The sequence below is a fragment of the Tiliqua scincoides genome, chromosome 4 (genome assembly GCF_035046505.1).
Source record: "Tiliqua scincoides isolate rTilSci1 chromosome 4, rTilSci1.hap2, whole genome shotgun sequence".
NCBI lineage: Eukaryota > Metazoa > Chordata > Lepidosauria > Squamata > Scincidae > Tiliqua > Tiliqua scincoides.
The window spans coordinates 107,237,759-107,263,468 of record NC_089824.1 but is presented as its reverse complement, the minus strand read 5'-3'; the positions used below and the strand labels follow the sequence as shown (position 1 = coordinate 107,263,468).

Sequence of the window (25,710 nt, the reverse complement as noted above, 5' to 3'; positions counted from 1 at the left end):
GGGAGAGGCTGAGGCTGGATGTGAAGCACTTTTCAGATACCTGAAGGGCTGCCACATGGAAGAAGGTAAAATTTGTTCTTTGTTGTCCTAGAAAGTAGAACTAGATCTGATGGGCAGATATCAAGTGGCAGATTTTGCTTGAATATCTTGAAGAAATTCTGGATGGTAAGAGCAGTTCAACAATGGACCGTATTATTATTACTACTATTGATATGGATATTATTTCTATATTGCTTTTCAAAAAAAAGTTCACAAATCTGCTTACAGATAAAAATAAAATAGCCCCCAAAAATTACTATCTAAAAAGGTGCAGAAAGAATACCAGCAGCCATTCGAAAAGACACTGTGCTGGGGTGAAAAGAACAGTTACTCTCCCCTGTTAAATACAAGAGGAGCACCAATTGAAAAAGTGCCTCTTGCCCAGTGAACAGGGACAATTACCAAGGGATGTGATTTCTCTCCCTTGCATGAGCTCTTCAAGAAGAGGTTGACCCAGCACCTTTTTGAGATTCTGTAAGCTAGAATCAAGCAGGGGATTGCTGGATGGATGGCCTTGAAGTTCTCTTTCAATGCTATGATTCCGCTAGGGCAACCAAGGCAGTTTCTGCCTGCTAGTTGTACTGGAATGACTCCAAATAATCATCCATAATCATCTGGGATGGAATTGCCACCACCCAATCAGAGTAAATTGGAAACTGGGTGGTAGTTGTTCAAATTTCCCTGCCCCAAGGAAGGCTTTTTCTTTTTCTCAACAGGGAGCAAAGGACAACTTCTTTTAATGGGGTGGGAACAGCATCCTCTTGAGGGAAGAATTCTGCCTCAGACACCCACATGCCCGGTCCATGCTTGGTAGATTTAATTTTAAGGAGGGGCAAGAATCCACCAGGTGAATGGCAGCCTTCAGAGTACCAAGTAATCTGACCACATCCCCATGTGATACATACAGAAATGAATCCATAGCACCATGATCAGATAATACACTGGCTACCTCCACCTTTGACTCTGACATAACTGATGTCTAAGTCACTATGGATACAAGTGATGTTTATCTTCAACAGGTCTTACAAATTTGTCATTGTGGGCAACAGAAGCAGCAGTAGTCCAACCTGGCAGCGTCATAGCCTCTTGCAAACTGATGAACATTTTTGTGGGGAAATCTTGGCTGCCACATCGTTTTTGCTGGGAAGTGTATGATTTTCTGGGGACAAGTGCAGTGAAAGGAAGTGCATCACTGTTCCCTCCCTCCACTCTCCCAGGTGTATTTCCTCTGGCAGAGGATCCAGACCCATTGCCGATGCACATCAGAGACCTGAAGTAGAGAAAAGCAATAGGGGATAATGGGTGGAGGGTGGAAGCTACAGGCGAGGAAAGGATAAGCAGCAATTCCAACCCACAACATCTCTGCTGGTAATCACACACTCTGGGATCCTCCTCACCATGGAGAACAGACAGCTGAACTTTGCAAACAAGTGATGGAAGTTCCATCTGTATATCTGCTAGCACATTAGAAACTGGGGAAACAGAGGAAGGAAACCACACTCTTTGTTTATTAAAACATAGCACTGAGCACATCAACCCTGTGAAGAGAGTTGGCTGCTCTCATCCCCAGCCATCTCCAGCCGGAGAGCAGGGATGAGCAGTACATGCACCTCCATGCAAGCAGTTCACTTGCAGGCCTGAGGGATGGGGATGACAATGACAACAACAAGCACTACTTTCTCCAGGACTAACTTATCCCGGTTTACAAGCAGGTGAAGGCCCAATCTTATCCAATTTTCCAGTGCCAGTGCAGCCATGTCAATGGGGCGTGCACTGTATCTTGGGCTGGGAAGGTAGTCACAGAGGTCTCCTCAAGGTATGGAAACATTTGTTCCCTTACCTTGGGACTGCATTGCTGCTGCACCAGTGCTGAAAAGTTGGATAGGACTGGGCCCTGAGATGAGAACACTTGCACCTCTCTTGCAGTTAAATTGTAGAAAGGTGTGGCAGAGATGATGGGGGAAGGCTATTTTTCTTCTTGTGACCCTTCTGTTTTCCATTGCTGCTTCTTTCTCTAGTGTCTGTGGCTGTGCAAGAAGGCTGAAGCTGCAGCCAGGCTTCTATTTTGGCATTTGCTTGGGACTGGGGGCCCAATCCAATCCAGTTTTCCAGTGCTGGTGCAGTTGTGCCAGTGGGGTGTGCACTGCATCCTGTAGTGGAGGGACAGTCACTGAGGTCTTCTTAAGGTACGAGAACATGTGTTCCCTTACCACAGGGCTGCATTGTGGCTACATTGGAGCTGGAAAGTTGGATCAGCTTGGGCCCTGGGATAGGAGGACTTACTAGGGTCCAGGAGTGAATCTTATAGAGTTGTTCAGATTTCATAGCCTTTTGGGTATAATTGGTCTGGATTTAGTCCATTCATTTAAGAATACATTCTTTGGGGAGACCTCCATAGCTAATTTGATCCATCTCTGAATGTGTCTAACTGGCCCATGTCAGCCCTCCCAGCAGTTTTCCCAGCTTCTCCCAAGTCTTGTGATATATTTATGATGAGGTTCTGCTTTTCCCAGGCCCCCTCAGTGTCAGCACAAAAATATCAGCACTTAATGTGCCCTGTTTTGGTAAATAAGAAATCCAAGCTATTAATGGAATGTGCTCTGCCTGGGATGAACCTTGAAAACAGTCAGTTTCTAATTTTCTATAGTGAGCAGATGTTAACTATAGACAGCAACATAGTGAGTAGATGTTAACTTTGAACAGGCTCTATATATTCCTTCTTGCCTGAATTCAACAGTGAAGGCAACTCTGGTTTTAGGCACTAGAATGCGGAAGAAAAATCAGTCTTGCTTTTTGAAGGTTGCCATAAGAATCCTTATGTGTGAAGATAATGAGTGGCCTAGCCCAAGACTGACCAGGCTTACAACACCTCTGACAGGATCCTGCCCCCCCCACCCACACACACACACTTGCAGAAGCAAGAGATCATTTCATTGCAAATGCCGGTTGGATCAGGCTCAAGTGTCTGGTGAACATAAAGGGAAACTTTGTGCTTTGCAGGAGACTGATGGCAGTCCCTTCAACAATGGAGAAGTAGGTCCAACCAATGATGGTTGAACCCAAATCTGGAAATAGTCTTTACCAAGCCATTCTGGGAGCTGGTGTAGCCTATGAAAATAAAATTGTATTGGCTAGGACTGAGGTATTCAATCTGCACAATTGGATGTGTCACACTGATCTTTAAAAAGGGAAAGAGGGGGTACCCGGGAAACTATAGGCCAGTCAGCCTAACATCTATACCAGTTAAGATGGTGGAATGCCTCATCAAAGATAGGATCTCAAAACACATAGATGAACAGGCCTTGCTGAGGGAGAATCAGCATGGCTTCTGTAAGGGTAAGTCTTGCCTCACAGACCTTATAGAATTCTTTGAAAAGGTCAACCGCCATGTGGATGTGGGTGAACCCGTGGACATTATATATCTGGACTTTCAGAAGGCGTTTGACACCTCACCAAAGGCGTCCCTCACCAAAGGCTACTGAAATATTCCACAGTCAGGGAATTAGAGGACAGGTCCTCTCCTGGATTGAGACCTGGTTGGACCAGGAAACAGAGAATGGGTGTCAATGGGCCATTTTCACAATGGAGAGAGGTGAAAAGCGGTGTGCCCCAAGGATCTGTCCTGGGACTGGTGCTTTTCAACTACTTCATAAATGACCTGGAGACAGGGGTGAGCAGTGAGGTGGCTAAGTTTGCAGACGACACCAAACTTTTCCAAGTGGTGAAGACCAGAAGTGATTGTGAGGAGCTCCAGAAGGATCTATCCAAACTGGCAGAATGGGCAGCAAAATGGCAGGTGCGTTTCAATGTCAGTAAGTGTAAAGTCATGCACATTGGGGCAAAAAAATCAAAACTTCACATATAGGCTGATGGGTTCTGAGCTGCCTGTGACAGATCAGGAGAGAGATCTTGGGGTGGTGGTGGACAGGTCGATGAAAGTGACGACCCAATGTGCAGCAGCAGTGAAGAAGGCCAGTTCTATGCTTGGGATCATTAGTAAAGGTATTGAGAACAAAACGGCTAATATTATAATGCCGTTGTACAAATCTATGGTAAGGCCACACCTGGAGTATTGTGTCCAGTTCTGGTCACCACATCTCATAAGAACATAAGAACATAAGAACAGCCCCACTGGATCAGGCCATAGGCCCATCTAGTCCAGCTTCTTGTATCTCACAGCGGCCCACCAAATGCCCCAGGGAGCACACCAGATAACAAGAGACCTCATCCTGGTGCTCTCCCCTACATCTGGCATTCTGACTTAACCCATTCCTAAAATCAGGAGGTTGCGCATACACATCATGGCTTGTACCCCATAATGGATTTTTCCTCCAGAAACTCGTCCAATCCCCTTTTAAAGGCGTCTAGGCTAGACGCCAGCACCACATCCTGTGGCAAGGAGTTCCACAGACCGACCACGCGCTGAGTAAAGAAATATTTTCTTTTGTCTGTCCTAACCCGCCCAACACTCAATTTTAGTGGATGTCCCCTGGTTCTGGTATTATGTGAGAGTGTAAAGAGCATCTCCCTATCCACTCTGTCCATCCCCTGCATAATTTTGTATGTCTCAATCATGTCCCCCCTCAAGCGTCTCTTTTCTAGGCTGAAGAGGCCCAAACGCCGTAGCCTTTCCTCATAAGGAAGGTGCCCCAGCCCCGTAATCATCTTAGTCGCTCTCTTTTGCACCTTTTCCATTTCCACTATGTCTTTTTTGAGATGCGGCGACCAGAACTGGACACAATACTCCAGGTGTGGCCTTACCATCGATTTGTACAACGGCATTATAATACTAGCCGTTTTGTTCTCAATACCCTTCCTAATGATCCCAAGCATAGAATTGGCCTTCTTCACTGCCACCGCACATTGGGTCGACACTTTCATCGACCTGTCCACCACCACCCCAAGATCTCTCTCCTGATCTGTCACAGACAGCTCAGAACCCATCAGCCTATATCTAAAGTTTTGATTTTTTGCCCCAATGTGCATGACTTTACACTTACTGACATTGAAGCGCATCTGCCATTTTGCTGCCCATTCTGCCAGTCTGGAGAGATCCTTCTGGAGCTCCTCACAATCACTTCTGATCTTTACCACTCGGAAAAGTTTGGTGTCATCTGCAAACTTAGCCACTTCACTGCTCAACCCTGTCTCCAGGTCATTTATGAAGAGGTTGAAAAGCACCGGTCCCAGGACAGATCCTTGGGGCACACCGCTTTTCACCTCTCTCCACTGTGAAAATTGCCCATTGACACCCACTCTCTGCTTCCTGGCCTCCAACCAGTTCTCAATCCACGAGAGGACCTGTCCTCTAATTCCCTGACTGTGGAGTTTTTTCAGTAGCCTTTGGTGAGGGACCGTGTCAAACGCCTTCTGAAAGTCCAGATATATAATGTCCACAGGTTCTCCCGCATCCACATGCCTGTTGACCTTTTCAAAGAATTCTATAAGGTTTGTGAGGCAAGACTTACCCTTACAGAAGCCATGCTGACTCTCCCTCAGCAAGGCCTGTTCGTCTATGTGTTTTGAGATCCTATCTTTGATGAGGCATTCCACCATCTTACCCGGTATGGATGTTAGGCTGACCGGCCTATAGTTTCCCGGGTCCCCCCTCTTTCCCTTTTTAAAAATAGGCGTGACATTTGCTATCCTCCAATCTTCTGGCACCGTGGCCGTTTTGAGGGACAAGTTGCATACCTTAGTCAAGAGATCTGCAACTTCATTCTTCAATTCCTTAATAACCCTTGGGTGTATGCCATCAGGGGCCGGTGACTTATTGATCTTTAATTTATCAATGAGGTCTGAAACATCTTCTCTTTTAACCTCTATCTGACTTAACTCCTCGGTTAGGAGGGGCCGTTCGGGCAGCGGTATCTGCCCGAGGTCTTCTGCCGTGAAGACAGATGCAAAGAACTCATAAGGGACATCGTGGAAATGGAAAAGGTGCAAAAAAGAGCAACTAAGATTATTACGGGGCTGGGGCACCTTCCTTATGAGGAAAGGCTACGGCGTTTGGGCCTCTTCAGCCTAGAAAAGAGACGCCTGAGGGGGGACATGATTGAGACATACAAAACTATGTATGGGAAGAATAGAGTGGATAGAGAGATGCTCTTTTTCCTCTCACATAACACCAGAACCAGGGGACATCCACTAAAATTGAGTGTTGGGAGAGTTAGGACAGACAAAAGAAAATATTCCTTTACTCAGTGTGTAGTTAATCTGTGGAACTCCTTGCCACAGGATGTGGTGATGGCATCGGGCCTGGATGCCTTTAAAAGGGGATTGGACAAGTTTCTGGAGGAAAAATCCATTATGGGGTACAAGCCATGATGTGTATGTGCAACCTCCTGATTTTAGAAATGGGTTAAGTCAGAATGCCAGATGTAGAGGAGGGCACCAGGATGAGGTCTCTTGTTATCTGGTGTGCTCCCTGGGGCATTTGGTGGGCCGCTGTGAGATACAGGAAGCTGGACTAGATGGGCCTATGGCCTGATCCAGTGGGGCTGTTCTTATGCATTGGCACTCCCTAGGGAGGCGTGGCTAGCCCCAGGGACATCTTAGGGAGAGAGGTGGCCACAGCTGCTCAGCTCAGCTGCAGGTGCTGCCTCCCTGCTTAATGCTTTTCTTCAGCTGTGAATGAGGTGGCTGGGGCAGAGTGAGGTGGGGAGGGCATGGGAAACATGGTGGGGGGAGGTGGTGGATGGCTGAAGGCTGGCTGGGCAGCTGCAGAGGTGCTCCTGGCAGGCTTCAAACTGGGAGGGAAGCCTGACCAGTAAGTACAGGCAGCGCAGCGCTTTCCTCCACTTGGGAAGGAGGGAGCCCAGCCTGCTCTTAGTGGGCGGGGGGAATAGGAGTGGCATCTGCATGTTGGGGTGTATGTGTGTGAACAGCCCCCCATCTACTTTGGGAGGGGGTTGTAATCTTGCTTGGTGTGGCTGCAATCCTATCCACACTTTCCAGGGAGTAAGCCCCATTGACTCAAATGGGACTTACTTCTGAGTAGACCTACATAGGCTGGGGTCTGTGTCAGCTTAACTAAGGATCTTTACCTTTCTCTTTTTCCTCCCCCTTCAAAAAAGAAAAAAAGGCCGCCCTTGATCAGTCAAGCTTTGTCTTCAAAAATTGATTTAAAAAAAATTCAATCCTTTTCAGCCATTCCCCTTTTACCTCCTGTCTCCTTGGGAGGGAGGTGGTACTTCCCATGTTGGCTGCTATTATAAGACAAAAGGCATAACCCTGGCTAGGTCTACTCAGAAGTAAGTCCTATTGTATTCAGTGGGACTTACTCCCAGGAAGGAGAGGTCAGGATTGCAGCCAAACAATCTCTGGGTCTGAGTTTCACATCAGTTTGCAATTAGCAGATACACGCAAAACAAAGTCTTCCTCTCCCGCAGCAAATTCATCATTTCCCCCCTCCCTTTCCAAAACCCTCCAGGTGTGCTGCTAACAAACTCAGAGCACAATCCAAACTAGGTCTACTCAGAAGTAAGTCCTATTGTGTTCAATGGGGCTTACTCTCAGGTAAGTGTGGTTAGGATTGCAACCTCAGAGTGCTGGCAGCTGTTTTTTTGTTTCTAGTGTATAATTATAACACCTTCATCCCCATTTTTGGGGTAACCGAGGTGAGCTGATGTAATGGGGAGCCGTGGCCAATGGCCACAAGGATCAGGGGAGCTGTGGGCCAGAAAAGTTTGAGAACCACTGGGCTAGGATATACATTCCATTTTTCTTTCTGAATTTGTTCCAGTATTAACAGCATTCCTGTGTGTTGCAAAAAACATGAGAGGAGCTCAAATGTGAGTTATGTATGAAAAGACCCCACAAGTGTGAGCAAATCTCACTTCAGCTTGCTTTCAGACGGCTGGTGCGATCCTATGTCCGCTAAATTCAATGGGACTTACTCCCAGTTAAGTGTAACTTAAAGTCAGCCCCACAGGAGAATAACAATATCCCTGCTAACTAAGAATAAGAGGCACCTTTTAAATTGTGGTTCTCATATATTTAGTGAGGGGTGCAATTATCTCTATTCAGCATACTATCTCTTTCAGAGGCTGTTTGCTAATATCTTTTTGAGATTATCAGCTCCAATACATTTTTTAAAATGTATTTTATTATGTTACAACTTTGTGAACATCTTGTTGGAAAGTGGTATATAAACAGATTTATCAATGTTTTATTAAATATTAATTATTAATAAATTATTAACAATAATCACCAGGCTGATGGGATTGTTTACTAGAATGTCTGCAAAACACAAAATGTGTGATAAGAATGCCAAGTATTATGAGGGTTACTATGAGGTTGAATGACACAGATTATTATAGAGATCAATGATAGGTTGTTGATTATAGCTCTTTACAAAAGCAACCACATCTCTGGCTGCACATTCCTTCCAGGCTGCATTACCCTCCTCTGGTATTCTTCCAGGAATTGTTTCCAAGAAACCTTTCTACACCTAGAAGAGTATGATCTTCAAAATCCCCAGATATAAGCCATTATCGACAAGTGGCACGCTGAAATGGCACCCAGCCTTAAACTTTCAACCAATATGTTTTCAGTCACTTGGTGAAAGTGAATAAATGACTTGGCAAACAGCTTCTTTGTACTCCTCTATGTAACATGACAGAGCAGCACTTTGAAGGATCACACTTTGGTTAAAAAGGAAGTAAAAAAACTATTAGTGGAAGGCAGCTTAGTGGATGAAAGCTATTTCAAATGATCTGAGCAAAAGCAACCCAAAGCCGACAACTGGCAAACAGCCTTTCTCTTGTCTCCGCCTTTTCTAACTGTGCGTCTATTGCAGAAACTGCCAGCTTCCTGTTTGGCTCTTTCCACTCATTATCTTTCCGTTTCTACCCACACCCAAATTGTTTTGGGGCTTTGATTACTTAATGTTTATAGCAACCAGAATTTCCACAAAACTTCTGAAATAACACCACAGCAGAAGTTGCCAGTTCATTTTATGTTCTCTGCTTTCTTTGCTTGGTAACGGTTTGCCATGTCAAGAAATTGTCTGGGAATAGAACATGTCTATTCCCTTCCATGAACTGTATCCAAACCTTGCCCCACTGTGGTGACCTTAAAAAAGGGTTGTTTTATCAATGATATCTAAGCTTTCAGCACAGATCCTTGCTGGGACTGACAACCTTGAAAAGCCTGCTTAGCTGGTTAATTTGCTACTTTTTACAGCCCACTCTTACTCAGTGGTGGTTCTCCTGGACCAGCAATGCAAAAGCCATGCTGCTGTCATGTGTGCTGAGGCTGCTGGTGCAAATTACCAGAGGCCCCATGCACATACCAGTGGTTCCTCAATGCTCTGTTGCAGGTCAGTCAGCAGCAGTGACTATTCAGGGGAGGATTATCAGTGGTTTGGGATGGGAAGCAGGTCAGGCAGGGAGTGGGAGGATCTCAATGGCAGCCATGCATGCTGAGTTCCTAGCCCCCTTTACCACCCCAAAACATCCCCTGGTTCTCCTTGGACTTACACCAAATAGGTGGAATAAGTCCAAGGAGACCCACTGGCAGCCACACAGCCTACACGGAAGTAAGGAAAATCTTTAGTTACTTCTCCTAGGCCCATAGCATGCATCACGTGCTCCAGCAGCAGCACTGTGTGCTATGGACTGGTGGGGGATATGGTTGGGTGTTTTGCCAGATTCCAAAGCCAAGCTCTGCCTAGAGAACTATGCCCACTTTAAGCTAATTAGCTCCCCCTTTCCCCCCCCCAAGAATGTCCCTAGTTCTGCCTTGCAGCACTGCTGGACCCCACCACCAGGGTAGCTTGCCTGTTTAACCTGCAGAGGTCCTCCTTCCTCCCCTCTCCTGCCAGCAGCTCCTCCCACCTAGCAGCACTTTGGTCCTCAGCAGGTCTTGGGTGTGGTGCCAAACACCGATCTCAGTGTCTCCAGCAGTCTCCAAAGTCCATTCACCTATCAGTCCATCAGCAGTTCCATTAGCCATTAATCCAGTCTGTCCTTCCTCAAGCTTTCCTCCTTCTGCTACCCACACCCAACTCTCCCTTCATCTGGTGCTTTTATGCCTGAGGGCCCTATTGCCTTCAAGTGGCTGCAGCTGTGGAATACACTCTCTGCTGAATGCCCACACCTTACCCTTAAAGAGGCCACTGCTGGCACCACACCCTACCTCCTCGACAGCTCTTCTGCTATTCCAATACATTGGGTCTTAAACTGATAAATTTGCACATTACCCAAATCTCATTAGAGGTGCCTTTTTTAAGACCCTGAATGCAATGAAAGATAACTTACAGTTTATTAAACTGAAGTTTCCACTTGAACTATCACATTTAATATTTATTTTTTTTATATCCTATTGCAGTAACACACTACTACAATCAAAATACACCAAATCCTAATTGGGTAAGAGGCACTTTTTCAAGTGGGTGCTCCTTTTTTTAGCAGGGGGAGAGTAACTGGCCCACCTCCCCCCAGCACTGTCTGTTCTGGTGGCTGTCTGCTGGTATTCATTTGCATCTTTTTAGATTGTGAGCCCTTTTGGGACAGGGAGCCATTTAGTTATTTGATTTTTCTCTGTAAACTGCTTTGTGAACTTTTAGCTGAAAAGCGGTATATAAATACTGTTAATAATAATAATAATAATAATAATAATAATCCCCTACTCACAGAGGGGTTGTACTCCATAGTCCATAACTTGAAACCAGTGTAGGTTGGAACAACCAGTTCTTGTTGGCCCAGCCCTATCATGCTTGAGTGGAAGCACCAGCAAAGGAGGTATTGGATGTATTGGTCCAGCAAAAACATGCCAACACAGCCGTCCATAATTTGGATGTCCCTAAATCAGAGTATGTGTAGATTTAAAATAGGTGCTTTAAAAAAACAAACACCAATGGATTCAAATTCCATCATGGATTAAAATAGGCCCAACTGATTCATTAGTTAAAGCTTTTGTTGATTAATTGGGCCCAATCCTATCCAACTTTCCAGTGCTGATGCAGCCAGGCCAACAGGGCATGCACTATATCCTGTGGTGGGGTAGCAGTCATGGAAGTCTCCTCAAGGTAGAGGAACATGTTTCCCTTACCTTAGGGGTGCATTGTGACTGCATCAGAGTTGGAAAACTGGATAGGATTGGAACCTTAACCAATTAAACTTGCAGCCTTAACTTTTATATTATCTGTAGTAGTCCACAAATCAGGCTGGGTTGTGCAGTTTGTTTCATCTGCTGGGCAGGAGGTCTGGTCTAGAGGGTAGAGCCTCCGTCTGCCTGAAGATAACATCCACAAGGTCGCCAGTTTGAGGCCACCGGCACCGTGCGACCTTGAAGCAGCTGACAAGCTGAAGCCGAGCTATTCCATCTGCTCTGAGCGTGGAGGATGGAGGCCAGAATGTGAAGCCAGATCGGAATGAAACACCTGAATGTAGTGGTTCTTGAAAGAAAGAACCTTCTTTGAAATTGTAAAAATCCCTATTTAATAAGGGATTTAAATAAAAAGCCTGCCTATGTAAACCGCCTTGAACAAAGTCTTGAATAAAGACCAAGAAAGGCGGTATATAAATACCTGTTATTATTATTATTATTATCTAAGCTGTTTGGTAACTATAAAAATCGGGGGCTAGACTAGGTCGGGTATAGGATTGGGTTGTTAAATTCTCAAAAGTCTCTCATCAAAGGCTCCTACTAAGCAACCATAGGATAATAGGACAAATGCTAATTAGCAGGGGTAGCAGCACCAGCAGTAATCAGAGTAACTGGGGGAACTTTGTGCTTGACTGCCAGTGTCCTCCTGAACTAGCACTGACAAACAGTAATAATATAAACTGTCCAATGTTATGCTACATACACTCATCATACTTTGTACTTAGTACAAAGGAACAGGGACACTGCGTTAACATATGCTGTGTTTTAATGCTTTCCGTCCCGTTCCTTTGTACTGAGTACAAAGTATGAAGTGTTAGAGTTGTTGAGATGATAAAAATGGAAAAACCACTTGTGCACTCATCGAGACACCTTGAGAGAGCTGGATACTGTTGCAATTGATTGTTGAAAACTATTAACAGCAACAACATTCACATTCCGAAACAAACATTTAGAGTCAGAAAAAACTGCATGCTATCCTAAAGAACACTTAAGGATCTCCCTGGTACATGCAAAGCACTCCATCCAGTTTGTCTTTATATTATCCAAGCCATAGAAAAATTAAGAACTTCTTAAAGCTCCTCCTGTGGGATCATTTGGATGGTCCCTCTCTCCCAGCCTAAAAACATACTTATTTTATCAGCCATTTGAGCTCTGGTTGGTTAGTGGATATTTACTGCATCTGTGGGATAGCTCTGGTTTTGTTCTCCTTTGATACCCGTATGTTTTTAATATGCTGTTAGTTGTCCCGAGATGATTTAGGAGAAAAGCAGGACCCAAACTGAAATAAATAATTGGCCCCATTCTGAGCCCACATCTGAATGAGCACCAAATGGCTCCTAGAACATTTGAGATGCACACTGTTCAGTTTATGTAATATGCTGTTGGCAGCAGTTTGGTGTTCTGATAGTAAAGGTGATCAACCAAGATCAACAGTACTAAATTTATTTACATATGTATCACACATTCTGACTAAAATGCTTGCACACCTGGACCCATGATAGATGTGGCCGACACCCTTAAGAACAATTTTCACAATTCTTTAGCCTGCAAATAACTTTGGGAGCAACTTTGTTGGGCACCAGGAAAAAGGCTGAACACCCTTCCCTCCCTGACCACAATGGTCCTGATCGGAATCCACCTCTATCCCAGAACTGTTTTTAATTAAAGGAGAGGCACTTCTGGGATGAAGCATGCCTCTTTAAAATCCAACTAGCTACACATCTAGCTGACTCAATGTCAGCACCTAAATGGAGGTTGGAGACAGAAGTCTCTCTGATGAAGAGCCAAAACTAGGTGTGATTTTAATCATATCATGGGCCCTGGTGTGCTAGCTTCCTCCCCACCCCTGTAAATGACACATGTGGTGAGTTGATCTAGATCAGGACTGTGGTGGGAATGTAACCCCACTTTACTTCTCTACATGCTTTAACCCTACCCCCATACAGTCCAATTCAGGCCCCTGCACACAAGCTGGGAAAAAAAGTTTCCAGCTAGTCAGCTAGTTTGGCTGACAGCCAACAAATACAAATTTCATGTCCACCTTCCTACACAAAAACTACAGCACACATATTAATTCAAACTTTTATTAAAGTCAGAATCACCATTACTACAGAGCAGGGTTTAAAAGCAGGCTCAAGTTTTTTGGTCACAACTCCTCCTCTTCAGGAAGCTCTCTGTGTTATTAATAGCAAAATTTCTTCATCTCAAACTCTTATCCACCATATAACTCAACTGATACAGAACAGGAAATATCTCATTCATTTAGCATGACATCTCCTTGAAAAGCTTTTAACATATACTCGCTGGCTACAAGGGGGAAATGCATTGAGGCTATACTGCTTGCGAAGCTGTCAGGATCCAAGCCCCATTCTTCCAGCCCTAAAGAAGAGGAAAAGAGTACTGTGAGCTGAAGGGATCATGGCCATAAAGATCTCCTTGTTATGAGCCAAGATTCAAATGGGGGGGACAACGACAATCACCTCATCTTCATTTGAATGTGTGGCTTTCAGCACCTCCACGGCCAAATCCTGGAAGAGAAACCCAAGTCAGGCAAATATAGATCATAGAGAGCCATCGCACTTCCCTCCATCTCTATATACACAATGGACAAGAACAGGGGTGTCCAAACTTTTTGGCAGGAGGGCCACATCATCTCTCTGACACTGTGTCAGGGGCCGGGGGAAAAAAAGAATTAATTTACATTTGAAATTTGAATAAATTTGAATAAATTTACATAAATGAGTATATTAGAGATGGAACTTATATGAATGAATGAAGGTCTTGCAATAGTTCAAGGCCTATAAAAGGCCTTGCACAAAGCAAGGCTGGCCTTTCTGTCACTGCCACTGCTGCATCACAGACGTGAAATAGCAAGCAGTGGAGGGAGCCCTCATCCCACAGCTCACGTTAGAGGTTGAACAGTTGGCCTCACACTGAGAGCAGTTGCGTTGGGCCAGCATGGGCTCCAGCAAGTCTCCAGAGGACCAGAGGCTCATTGGAAACTGGGGGCTCCCCGCGGGCCGGATTGGGAGTCCCTGAGGGCCACAAGTGGCCCCCGGGCCGGGGTTTGGGCACCCCTGGACAAGAATGTAGTCCTTCAAGAGAAAATAAGGGAAGGATCGTGTCGTCGTCATCCCCTCCCCCCATAAACAGAGGAACAGCCCTCGCTCACTGTCTTCAGTGTCTTGTGCAAAGTAGCCTAAAAGGTCTGAAAATTCTACTGAAAGAGAGACAGAAAGCAGACAACGTTTCTATTGGGTAGTGACTAGATCGGTGTCAAAGCTTGTCAGTGAACTGCACAAAGCAAGTTACTGGACTAGGCCATCATGCATGCTATGGAGTGACAGTGGAAAGGATTGGGCTGTTAGTTTTATAACTATAGCGTGTATTGACACTGCTCCATATACACTACTAATCATCTCTTCTGAATGAAATATTATTTTAAAGTATTATTAACTGCTTTTCAACTTTAAAACATTTTTGAAGTGGTAAACATAACAGAGGAATGAGAAAATGGTTCCCTGACTCAAAGAAACTCAGAATCTTCACACACATATACACACATAAACACATGAGACACCAACAGAAAACCATTGGAAAAGAGACTATCCAGGGATGAATAGGGAAAATTCCTCTCACCCTGCTACATATAAGAGTCACTACTGTAACAGGGCTTCTTTGTCACCGCCAGCCCAGCCATGAAGCAATCCAATATGGCTTGCATCAGCAGCAGATGGGGTGGGAGAGAGGAGATGGCAGATTTGGAATGTCCTGGGAAAAAAGGAACTTTTTCCCCCCAGTTAGCCTTATGGGTAGTGGGCAGTGTCCCAGGTCATGCTGCCCTTGCTCTTTGTCCAGTTAGTGGTCGTATTATACTAAATAATATTCTGATGTGCCAACCAGCTTCTATGTGAACTATTATTCATTCAATCACTACTGTCAGAAATTCTGATTTTCCTCCCAGTATCTGGCATGTCTTTGAACCGGTTCAGATGCACAGTAGGTGTGAAGATACAGAAAGTGAGTCCCAGCGGTGTTGCAAAACCTATTTGGAAGGAACTGGCTTGTTCTGGTACTCTCTAGGGATGCAATCCTATACATACACACCTAAAAGTACCACAGACACCCGCCTATAAGTCAATCCCACAGATAAGTCAAGGACAGGTTTTGAGCCAACAATCACGGAATTTTCTATGACCCTCGGATAAGTCAGGGGTTAAACTTAGGGGGGTGTCTGACTATAGTTTTGTCTAATTTTACCAGAGGCCAGATCCTGAAAAATAACCTAACACTAATTGTTACCTAAGAACTGTAGTCTCTAATTTATTAAAAACACAGTAAAAGATCATAAGATATATTTTTATTCTTTTTTAAATTCTGGTCTTAAACACCTTTTTGTAAACACTATCAGAGTAAGTGCACTGTAAACAACATACCAGTGGTTCCCAATCTGGTATTCATGTACTCCCAGGGACACTCAATAGGACCTTTAGGGGTGCTTGAAAAAGAATGGCAGAATGGCAGAAAAAGGCAGGCCGTGTTCCAGAACGCACAGCCTGGAAGGGAGGTAGCCAGTTGGTTGTGAAAGCCCCACCAATAGCTAGTTTTTGGTCATCAATTCATGTATGAACCAGTGATTGAAAACCAGCACAGTAAAAAAGCTGAAACATAATATGGAAAGTGATCAATCACCCAGAATTTCTCACTTCTGGTGCAAAACAGTGCAAAGGCAGAGTCTTCTGTTTCTTCAAATAGATGAAAAGAGAAAATATGTGATGAATACATGAAGTCTGGGCTTTCATATGGAGTTGATGAGGACTTGTCTTACTAATCACAAACATTTTGCTAATGGAAAGGGTACAATTTATGGAAATGGGCTGCCAAGGGATATGCAAGTGAAAAAGGTTGAACCATGAATCAAATCCACCTTTAAGGTGTCTGGTGCGTTAAGCCAGAAGCTCTACGTACAGCATATAGCACATAACTGGGAGTGTGCAATGCAATTCATGCATCACAGAGAGATGCATCTGCATATATTTGCAGCCCTTTTTACTCAGAAGTAGACCCACTGCTTTCCATGGGTGTTATTCTTAAGTAAGGGTGCACTGAATTGTAGCCTGGGACGGAGGGTCCCATCCTGGTGTTTCAAAAAACAGACCTGCTTTGCAACCATTTGCAAAGCAGAACCAGGCTGCAGCAGAAGGAAGGAGAATAAAAGGTTAACAAATTGCTTCTAAGGAGCTGTGCCTGCCTGCTGCTTGAGAAACTTGGCGCCTGTCTGCCCTTGAGAAAGGAAACTTTTCAGAGTTGAAAGGCTTTGCCCTCTGATTGACCCGGAGATAACACAAAGTGAGAACTGGAGCTTGATTACTTGGCAAAAATTTCATACATGAAATTTCTATACGTGAGTACCCACGCTAAGTCACATTGAACACAGTGGGACATACTTGTGAGTAACCATGCATATGATTACACTGCAAGGCAATTTTCATACTTAACAGCAAAAAGCTGCACTAGCCACATGCAATTGTTGTTAAAGCAGTGGAGAGATCAATTTTTAAACATAAAGGACATTCTAACCCATGTACTATAGTGTTGGTTGACATTTCCATCCCGGACAAAGCTAAGCAGAAACCCCAATTAAATCTCATGTGTGAAGACATCCCACGTAGGTCTTGCATGAATTAGCAGGTCACTGCAACACGCTATCATGCTCTGGTGACAAAATCCCACTGAGTAAGAACCAATACCCATCATCTTCCCTGCAGGAACCCTACCTTTGGGTCCAAACAATGCAGCATAGCAAGGGTGGTTGCAGTAAGGCTTCCCATCGTGCTGCAGAGACAACACAAACAGATCAGAGAAAACACCAATGACAGGACAGCTAGCGGGGCCTCCTCAGGATTATTGGGATCAGGGCCAATAGCCCATGAAAATGGAGGCAGACCCACAACACAAGACTTTTGGTCTGTTCGTGCTCCGGATTTACTAATTCAAAGCTAGTAAGACAGAAACCACATGTCCTGGCAGTGGAAAGAGATCTCTAAGGAACAGGGTGACACCCTCCTCCCCCATAATTCCCTCTGATCTAGTAAGGATTTCCTCTTCAGTTGCTCTTCTCTCTCCTTCAGCTCTTCTGTAAAAAGCTTGCTATCTTTATGCCCACAGGGGCCCTCAAAGTAGTTAACAATAAAAATACAATACGTTATATAAGCCAGGCTGGAATGCTACAGCAGGAAATATTATACAGTACTGCTAGGGGAAAAAAAAGTTATAACTGAATTAAGCAGGTGGGTGGTGTGTGAGACCGGAAAGAAAGGGGTTTCTTGAAGGAAAATTCCAAGCCACTTTTAATGACATTAAATTTTGTCCTGAGGAGTAGCCAATAAGGCACATGTGGTTAGTGAACACTAAAAATCAAGAGCGAGAAATCCTAGAATAAAGGTCAGTTTATTGCTCCCCTCTGTGCATGGACAAGCCTTGAGACAGCCCCAGGCTTGTGGTTCGAGGGTTGCACACTCTGTCATGAACGTAGAAGCACAGCCTGTGCTTGTGGCAAATTACTGAAACACGTCTGGGCCAAAGAAAAGCTCAGGTGTCTGTAGAGTGTGGATGCAGGTTGGCTTGGGTTTGACGTCAAAGGGCAAGAGGCCATCTCAAGCATACACTTACCTCTGCATGACCACCTGAACTCAGGGTCTTGCCACATTTCTCACACTTCAAGCATGGGCGGTGCCAGTCTTTCCCAAGAGAAGTGACTTTTTCAGCTGTCATAGAATGACACAAATGAAGAACATGGTAAAAACAGCATAAGGAAAGAGGCACTTTAAAAAAGTGATTGTTAAAGCAGTCATGTCTTGAAGAAAGGCTGGGGTCTCCCTTAGGTAGGCAGTTGTCCTGTACTTGTTCTTGTCTGGAAATATTAATATGCCTTATGAGGAGTCAGACCATTGGTCCATTGAGCCCACTATTGGCTACTCTATTCTGTCTTGTGGTGGCTCTCCAAAGACTCAGGCAGGGATCTTCCCTGGCTTTATTACTTAATATCCTTACCTGAAGATGCTAGAGACTGAAGCTGGCATGAAGCTGTGGTCTCCTATCTGTTCTTGCCCATCAGACCCACAGAAGCCATTGATCTTTTGCTATGTTCAGCTATGACAGACCACCTGTCACAGCCTTCTTGGCTTCCCAGTTAAGTGCACACGCACCAAGCTTGGCTTCCCAGTTAAGTATACACAGTTAGAAGGGTGTGGGAATTTGCAATAATGCTTGTCCATATATATACACATCATTGACTGCTCAGCTCTTGGAGGGTTGCCTGCCACCAGAGCCTCTCACTGCAAGAGTCACTTGAACGCACTTCCACACATCGGTCAGACACTTCTTCAGGTCAAGACAAGTAATGCTGAGATCTGAAACACTGCCAACACTGCTTCTCCACCTCGTCCTGGACATATTTACACTCACAACGGAGACCTTAATCTGAGTACAAAGGGTGTGATTTTGATGTGTTCTTTCTTTCAGCAGCTGCAGCTCACAAATATTTGCAATGTGATTAGGGGTAGCTTTTTCTCAGCAACACCTTCAACGTATTCACTATACTTAAATAAGGATGCGCAAAGAAACAGTCCAAACAGAAGTCTAGGGCTTTGTGCACCATCACCAGCAACTTGCTGTTTCCATATTTTAAAATTAAAAAAAAAACATGGCAACATACAGGCTGAGCCTCATTATTCGTGTGGGTTGCGTTCCAAGCACTCAGGTGGATGGCAAAAAAATGCACTATAGCAAATCAATTTAAAAAACAAAGTTTCTTTGCTCGGGTGATTTAAAACAGCCTCACTGACCTTTGTGATGCAAGATAAGAGTCATTAAGAAGACAATCCATCAATCAGTCGTCCTCCAAGCGCTTACAAAGGCGCTTCACTCAGCCCCTCCCTTCACCAATGCAAAGTGATCACCTTTCTTTCACGTGCTCAGGGGGAAGGGAGGGGTCTGCTGGAGAGAGGACTGATGGATTGTCAGCCAGCTGCCCCCCCCCCTCATTAAGGAGGCTATTGTTTAAGGCAGCAGTTTTCAACCGCTGTGACGCGGCACACTGGTGTGCCGTGAGGCTGCCTTAGGTGTGCCGCAGGTCCAAGGAGTCAGGTGGCGGCAGCAGCAGCTGCACGCGGGGGAGAAGCAGCTGCGGCTTGGAGCCTCGCGCGGCTGCAGGAGAGAAAGGGGCAGCTGCGCAGGGGCTTGAACGCTCCTGCTGTTGCTGGTGACTGCCCCACGCGCTGATTGGGCAGCCAGCCAGGCAGCTCGAGAAGCCTGGAAGAGCTCCCAGTGGGCAGAACATGGAGGGAGTGAGGGCGAGCAGCGAGAGGAAGGAGGGAGTGAGAGTGAGAGCGAGCCTGAAGGTGGAAGCAGGTAGGAGCCAGAAGAAGCTGGCTGGCAAGGATCCTGGAGAGACCCTTTTCCTTGTCTGCAATACCCCAAAGTGACCCTGCCTTCGTTGCCTCCCCTGGCAAGGCTTTGGCAGGAAGGGCACTGGGCCACAATCCTATCCACACTTACCTAGGAGTAAGCCCCATTGACTATAATGGTGCTTACTTCGGAGTAGACATACAGAGGCTTGGTTGCATTCTTTCTTGAATAAATGAGCAGGCAAGTGATGCTTTTCTTCCCCCCACCCCACCTCCTCCCCTCCTGCACACACATCCCCCATCATAATTGCAGTTAACCCCTCTCTTTCTGCCCCTCCCCTCCCTCTTCACCACCTTCCAAAGTTCAGAAGGTGCCTCCCATTCCCTTTCTCTCTCTCCCCCCCACCCCAGTGAATCCTGCACTTGTTTCAGCCACATCTCCTCACTGTCCCTCACAGCACATTTCGATTTCTCCAGTGTGCTCACTCTCATCTCTCTTTGCCACTTCCTGGCATATCAGAGCACACCAACTGATAACACTTTGAACAGACCTGCTTCAAAACCTTTCCAGAAACCACATACACCTCCCTCTCCAAGCTTCTGGGGACAAGCTTCACTGTCATGTAGTGATCTAAGGCTGCCATCCTAACCACACTTTCCTGAGAGTAAGCCCCACTGAACAAAATAGGACTTACTTCTGAGTAGACCTGGTTAGGCTTGTGCCCTTAGTTATATTAATTAAATTAATTGTAACATGATACTGTAATTAAAAAGTAGTAGTGTGCCTTGACAACTTTAGTGCCTTGTCAGTGTGCTGTGAGCTGAAAAAGGTTGAAAATGGCTGGTTTAAGGACTGTTCAGTTTTTAAAACTGATTTTAAAGGGATGCATTTTTCCCCTTCTCCAGGGATCAGCACATTCCTTCTCATTTGCAGTGGCCATTCATGTTGAGTCAAATTCGTGTGTAAAAAATCAGTGTATAAATAGGCTGGACCTGTATCTGCTATTTTAAAGGTAAAAATCTGCCTCAAGGGGATTACAAATATGTTACATTTTGCAAAATGCCACACACTTTGATGATGAAACTACAACAATAATAATGTGAGTGACTAGGAGTAAAGAAGCAGGAAGCTATTACAGATTAATTAAAACAAAATGCACATGTATTCCTGAGTGTTGCATAAAACAAGTCAGAGAACCACTGCTTTTCTGTTAGTGGTTTCAGCAGCTGGAAACAAACAATTGTAGGTACAGCTCTTCAAATACACTCAAAGCAGGAAATGAAACTGTGCAACTGTATTAAGGGATTTATACCAGGACAAAAACTTCTAGTTAAAAAGTTCCCAGATCAGGGCACAGTTAAACTAGGATAAACTCATTTTCTCGGAGGTTGTTGGAAGGAGGACTAAGAGTTTGAAACTATACAACTTAGTCCTCCTTCCAACATCCTCCAAGAAAATGAGCGCTGGTCAGGTCCTAAGGCCTTCAACACAGCTTTAGACCCACTTGTCTTCAAGGGACATTTGTCTCTTCTGCACTTACCATCAGTAAAACTACGGCTGCAAGTGTGTAACTCACATCATTGCAAGCACGGGCAAAACTTGCACTTCCCACACTGAATTAATTTGCTTTGCAAAGATGTCTTGAATGAGGGCTGCATTGCTCCATCTCTGTGCCTGCCTGACTTACACCTTAACAGCTAAGAAGAAACTGAAATCAGCAGCACCATGAGGGCAAAAGGTGACAAAAGAAGCCAGCTAAGGCCTGCAGCATCAAGTCAGTTTCTTCTGCAGAACAATCCCTTAGTGATTTTCCCACAAACTGATATCAATGCCAAGAGCAGTCTCATTAACTTTGCCTGTTCAGCAGGCCCCATTGCCTAAGAAAGTTAACATAATAGCGTTTCTAAGAAGAGCAGTGCCATGATGCATTCTTGTCTGGAAGTCACATCTTCAGAGAGGAAGTTGACTGAGATGAAGAAATTGTGCCCTGCACATGCTGAGACTTAACCTTTCTATATGAATCTCCTGCCCTGAAGAGAGATGCCATTACTAGTCATTTCTCTGAGATGCATACTGGAGCAAGACCTAGCTGTGAATTGCAAATGGTCCCCCTTGAGCCAAATACAATCTATGTACAACATCCTCCCAGAGGAGTGACCAATCATCATTTCTCTGGGGCCAGTACAAACTCGAACACACACACACACACACACACACACACACACACACTCTCTCTCTCTCTCTCTCTCTCACTCACTCACTCACTCACTCACTCACTCACTCACTCGTTTGTTGTGCAAAAAAATGGATTGCTTGCATCCTTTAGCTTCTTTACATGCCTTGTGAGTACAGCCAAACATGGTAGCCATTACATTCCAGTAACATGTGCCCTTTAGACATTATTCCCAGTCCCTGGAGTCTTGCACCAGGTGCATTCATGCACTCTGGAGACAGGGCACCAAACTCATGTGCTCGAATATGTTCTTGTGGCCTGTTAATCCTCTCGGCAGCATTTGTTCTCACTGTCCCTGGAATCTCAACAGACTTTTATTATTATTATTAACAGTATTTATATACTGCTTTTCAACAAAAGTTCACAAAGCGGTTTACAGAGAAAAATCAAATAACTAATGGCTTTTCAAACATTTAGGAGGGGCTCTTTGTACTCAGTGAACATGTATAGGATATGATGTGGCACTGCATGACAAGCCTTGCCCTATAGTACACATGATGCACATCTCCAATATACCTGCATGTGTATGCTTCGATATGCATAAACATATTGCCCACATACAGCATGTCACCACCTGACCAACATGCACTCTGAGACCCCTCCAAACACTTGAAAAGGGGCAATGTTTCTGATTATAATGGTATTTGTTCCTTCCCTCCAACTGCCTGATAGGTGCCAAACACTACTGATTCCTTTTGTCTGCACAGGGCAGGAACTAAGGAATTCTGGGAGCTCATGAGAGAACACATCACCTAGGGTGGCACACTCGGCCCTGTTTCTCAGAGAAGAGGTAGAATGAATGACAATCTTGATATATATTCATCTAGTTTAGGGTTTTTCCTTTTAAAAATAGCAGGGAAGAGGATATTTGTGATGCAGTATGGGAGAAAAGAGTGTTCACCCAAGCATGCCTTTCCCCTCAAAGGCGCTATTTGCTGCAATTACACTTTCTGGTGCAAATGCCCACTTTGAGTGGGAAAATAGCAAGGAATTAAACACTCTTTTTCCCAATTCAGATTTGGGGTCCCTGCAACTACTATTGTAAACGAAACGAAAACCCCAAGTTAGACAATGACATGTTTAAGAAATAGTTTAGTCCTCAAACTTCAAGCCCTAAAGTTTCCTGTACAAGAATACACAGACTCTCTCTCTCTCTCCCCCCCCCCAAGGGGTGGCCAGCAGATCATTATGCAAATATTGCTCACTGTATTCTACCAATGCCTCTGATTGGTTCCAGCAAAACATAAAAACATCTAGATACCAGGAAGTTTGCATTACATATTACAGTGTAGCCTAAGTGTAATTGAGAGAGAAAGAGAGTGGTGGACAGCTCTTCCAACGGGGGACAGCTCTTATGGCTCTTTACATTACTCTTCACAACAGTGATTTGGAAACGGTGACAGGATTTGTGCACCAGGCTATTAGCAGCAATGTCCCTGTGCATGTTTGCATATCACAAAAAGGGTGGTTAATTCAACACACACAAGCTCTCCCTCCCCATATTGAGCCTGCAGTGGTCCCTTGCTTCAGTGGGCAACAGCCTTCACAGGCAGCTGGAGAAAGGTTCTCCCATGCCTGTCTTAGGACTACCATAGTTCTGCACTTTGACTAGGATAATTAAAGAGAAACAGCTTTGGGGGGGCCACCTAGACCACCCTTTCCCCTCTACTACAGTGGGCTCTCCCAGGATCAAAAAGGGGGCCCAGGAGCCAAAGGAGGGGGCCCAGAAATTTCCTGCTATCTTACATTTTCTGATCTCACTTGGACTCACTGCCCATGTGGGATGCTGGGGGCACTACCGTGGGTATGTAGGTACCATATGTGCCAGGTCCAGGAATGCACACATACTTCTTAACACAGTGTCAAATCTGGGAGGAAACTGGCCTGCTACAGTAGCTCTTTGGCCTGTGCATCTGCTTACCATGAAGAAGTGAATAGGAGTTCAGAGGCACAGCTGCAGGGCTATAGCTACTGCAGAAGTAAGTTGGGGTACACACAGGACAGTTTCCATTCTAGTGCAAGTCTAAATATGATGGTGCTAACTTTCTGCAATGATTTTCTATATTTAAAAGAGACATAAGAGAGATTTTAAAGAGACTTAGGAGTGTGTTTGATATTCTGAATTACTGGGTCTAGCTGCCACCACCGCCTGGAAGCCTGGGCTCCAAAGACTTTTTTGCCCATATTCACCCTGCTCCGTTTCACTCTTCCCCACCCTTTTTCTGCCTGCCCCCATCACCACTCTCCCCCTACTCTGCTTTGCCTCCACCCCTCCCGCTTTGGTGGAACTTTTTTACCCCCTGTAAAACTCCTCTGGGAGGCCCTGCTGCCTCCAAGCCTTCTAGCCCAGTCCACGAGGTTCCAAGGGCGTGTTTGCAGCAGCGGGCAAGAAAGAGTGCCAGACAACTGCAAGGCTCCTTCTGGATGCCTTCCAGACGTGAGTGGAGAGTTGGGCTGGGTGGATCCCTCCTATGAACTGACCAATTCTGGCAGCCTAGATTAAAAATCGACTAAAGTGGATGAATCCCCACTGAATCCAGGTACTTCAATGGACCCTTGGCTTTTGGTGGGAGATCCCTGAGCAGCTCTCCAGCATTTTTGGAAGCTGCAACCCTATGCACGCTTTCCTGGGATTAAGTTCCACTGCTTACAGTAGGACTTACTTTTGAGTAAACATGCATTGGCTTGCACTGTTGAAGTAAAATCCTAGCAGGGAGGGACCTCGCCACCCTCCCTCCACGTGGCCAGCCGGGACCTCACCAAGTTTGCCTGGACCGCTGCGCCAAGCCCGCCAACAGGGAACCAGCGCGCCTGCCGGAGCTCCTTCCCGCTTCGCTCCTTACACGGCCCCCCCAGCCAGTGCCCTGCCGAGGAAGGGCAGGAAGAGGAAGCCCCATTGGGCGAGGAAGAGCCCAATCCTATCCACACTTTCCTGGGAGTAAGCCCCATTGACTCTAATGGGACTTACATCTAAGTACACATGCATAGGACTGGGCTCTCAGGCTGCAATCCTATCCACACTTTCCTGGGAGTAAGCCCCATTAACTCTGATGGGACTTACATCTGAGTAGACATGCCTAGGATTGGGCTCCTAGCCACACTTTCCTGGGAGTAAGCCCCATTGACTCTAATGGGACTTAAATCTGAGTAGGCATGCATAGGACTGGGCTCTCAGGCTGCAATCCTATCCCCACTTTCCTGGGAGTAAGCCCCATTGACTCTAATGGGACTGACTTCTAAGTAGACATGCCTAGGATTGGGCTGGAAGGCGCCCGCGGCGCGCAGCCTTACCGAAGTAGACCTCCTTCTGACAGCGCGGGCACTTGGGCATGGCGGCGGCGAGGACGCAGCAGACCGGAGCGCGAGGAGAAACGAGCCGCTATGCGAGGCTGCCGGCTGACAAGCGCTGGCCTCGCCCGGGGCCGCCCCATCCTGCCTCGCCTCTCCAGCCACGCCCGCGCCGCCGGCGGGGGCGGGAGGGCCAGGGCTGTTCCCCACGGCGCAGGCTTGAGCTGGCCGCGTGGTGGCTGCGCGGGGTAGCGAAGGGAGCAGCCGCTAACCAACAGTGCAGGACCGGCCCCAGACCTCCCCCGCAGGTGCAACATGCGACGCTGCAGCGCGCCGGCCTCGGCTCCTCCCTCCCACCCCCTTGTTCTGCAAAGCCTGCGGGGCAGGGAGCGGAAGGGGGAGTGTGGCAGGAAAGGGATGCTACAGCCCGCCATTCTGCTCTCCACCCCACTTAGTGGAGGTTCGCAGAGGTGAGGAGCCCCGCCAAGCAGCTCCCTGAGGCGACTCAGGGCCGGATCCTCTCCAGTTTTCCAGTGCTGGTGCACCTGTGCCAAGGGGGGGCAGTCACTCCTCAAGGTATGGGAACATTTGTTCCCTTGCCTTGGGACTGCATTGCAACTTCACTAGTG

At 45.9% G+C, this 25,710-nt stretch overlaps 1 protein-coding gene across 1 annotated transcript; it reads right to left on the bottom strand.

The window, feature by feature from the left end:
• Positions 1-13,221: 13,221 nt before the first annotated feature.
• Positions 13,222-25,213, bottom strand: CRIP1 (cysteine rich protein 1). Its single transcript, XM_066623533.1, has 5 exons — positions 25,085-25,213; positions 17,824-17,918; positions 16,929-16,986; positions 13,632-13,679; positions 13,222-13,530 (listed from the first exon to the last, which is right to left on the bottom strand). Exons 1-4 carry the CDS (start codon positions 25,122-25,124, stop codon positions 13,639-13,641), a joined length of 234 nt encoding a protein of 77 aa, XP_066479630.1. The 5' UTR covers positions 25,125-25,213; the 3' UTR covers positions 13,222-13,530; positions 13,632-13,638.
• Positions 25,214-25,710: the final 497 nt, after the last annotated feature.

What these genes read in the sequence shown, in the direction of transcription:
- CRIP1 (XM_066623533.1), bottom strand. Translation starts at nt 25,124, where the DNA reads ATGCCCAAGTGCCCGCGCTGTCAGAAGGAGGTCTACTTCG. An exon ending in TCAGAAGGAGGTCTACTTCG is followed by an intron (nt 17,919 to 25,084) that starts GTAAGGCTGCGC and finishes ATTCTATGACAG; the next exon opens with CTGAAAAAGTCACTTCTCTT. An exon ending in GTTCAGGTGGTCATGCAGAG is followed by an intron (nt 16,987 to 17,823) that starts GTAAGTGTATGC and finishes TTGTCTCTGCAG; the next exon opens with CACGATGGGAAGCCTTACTG.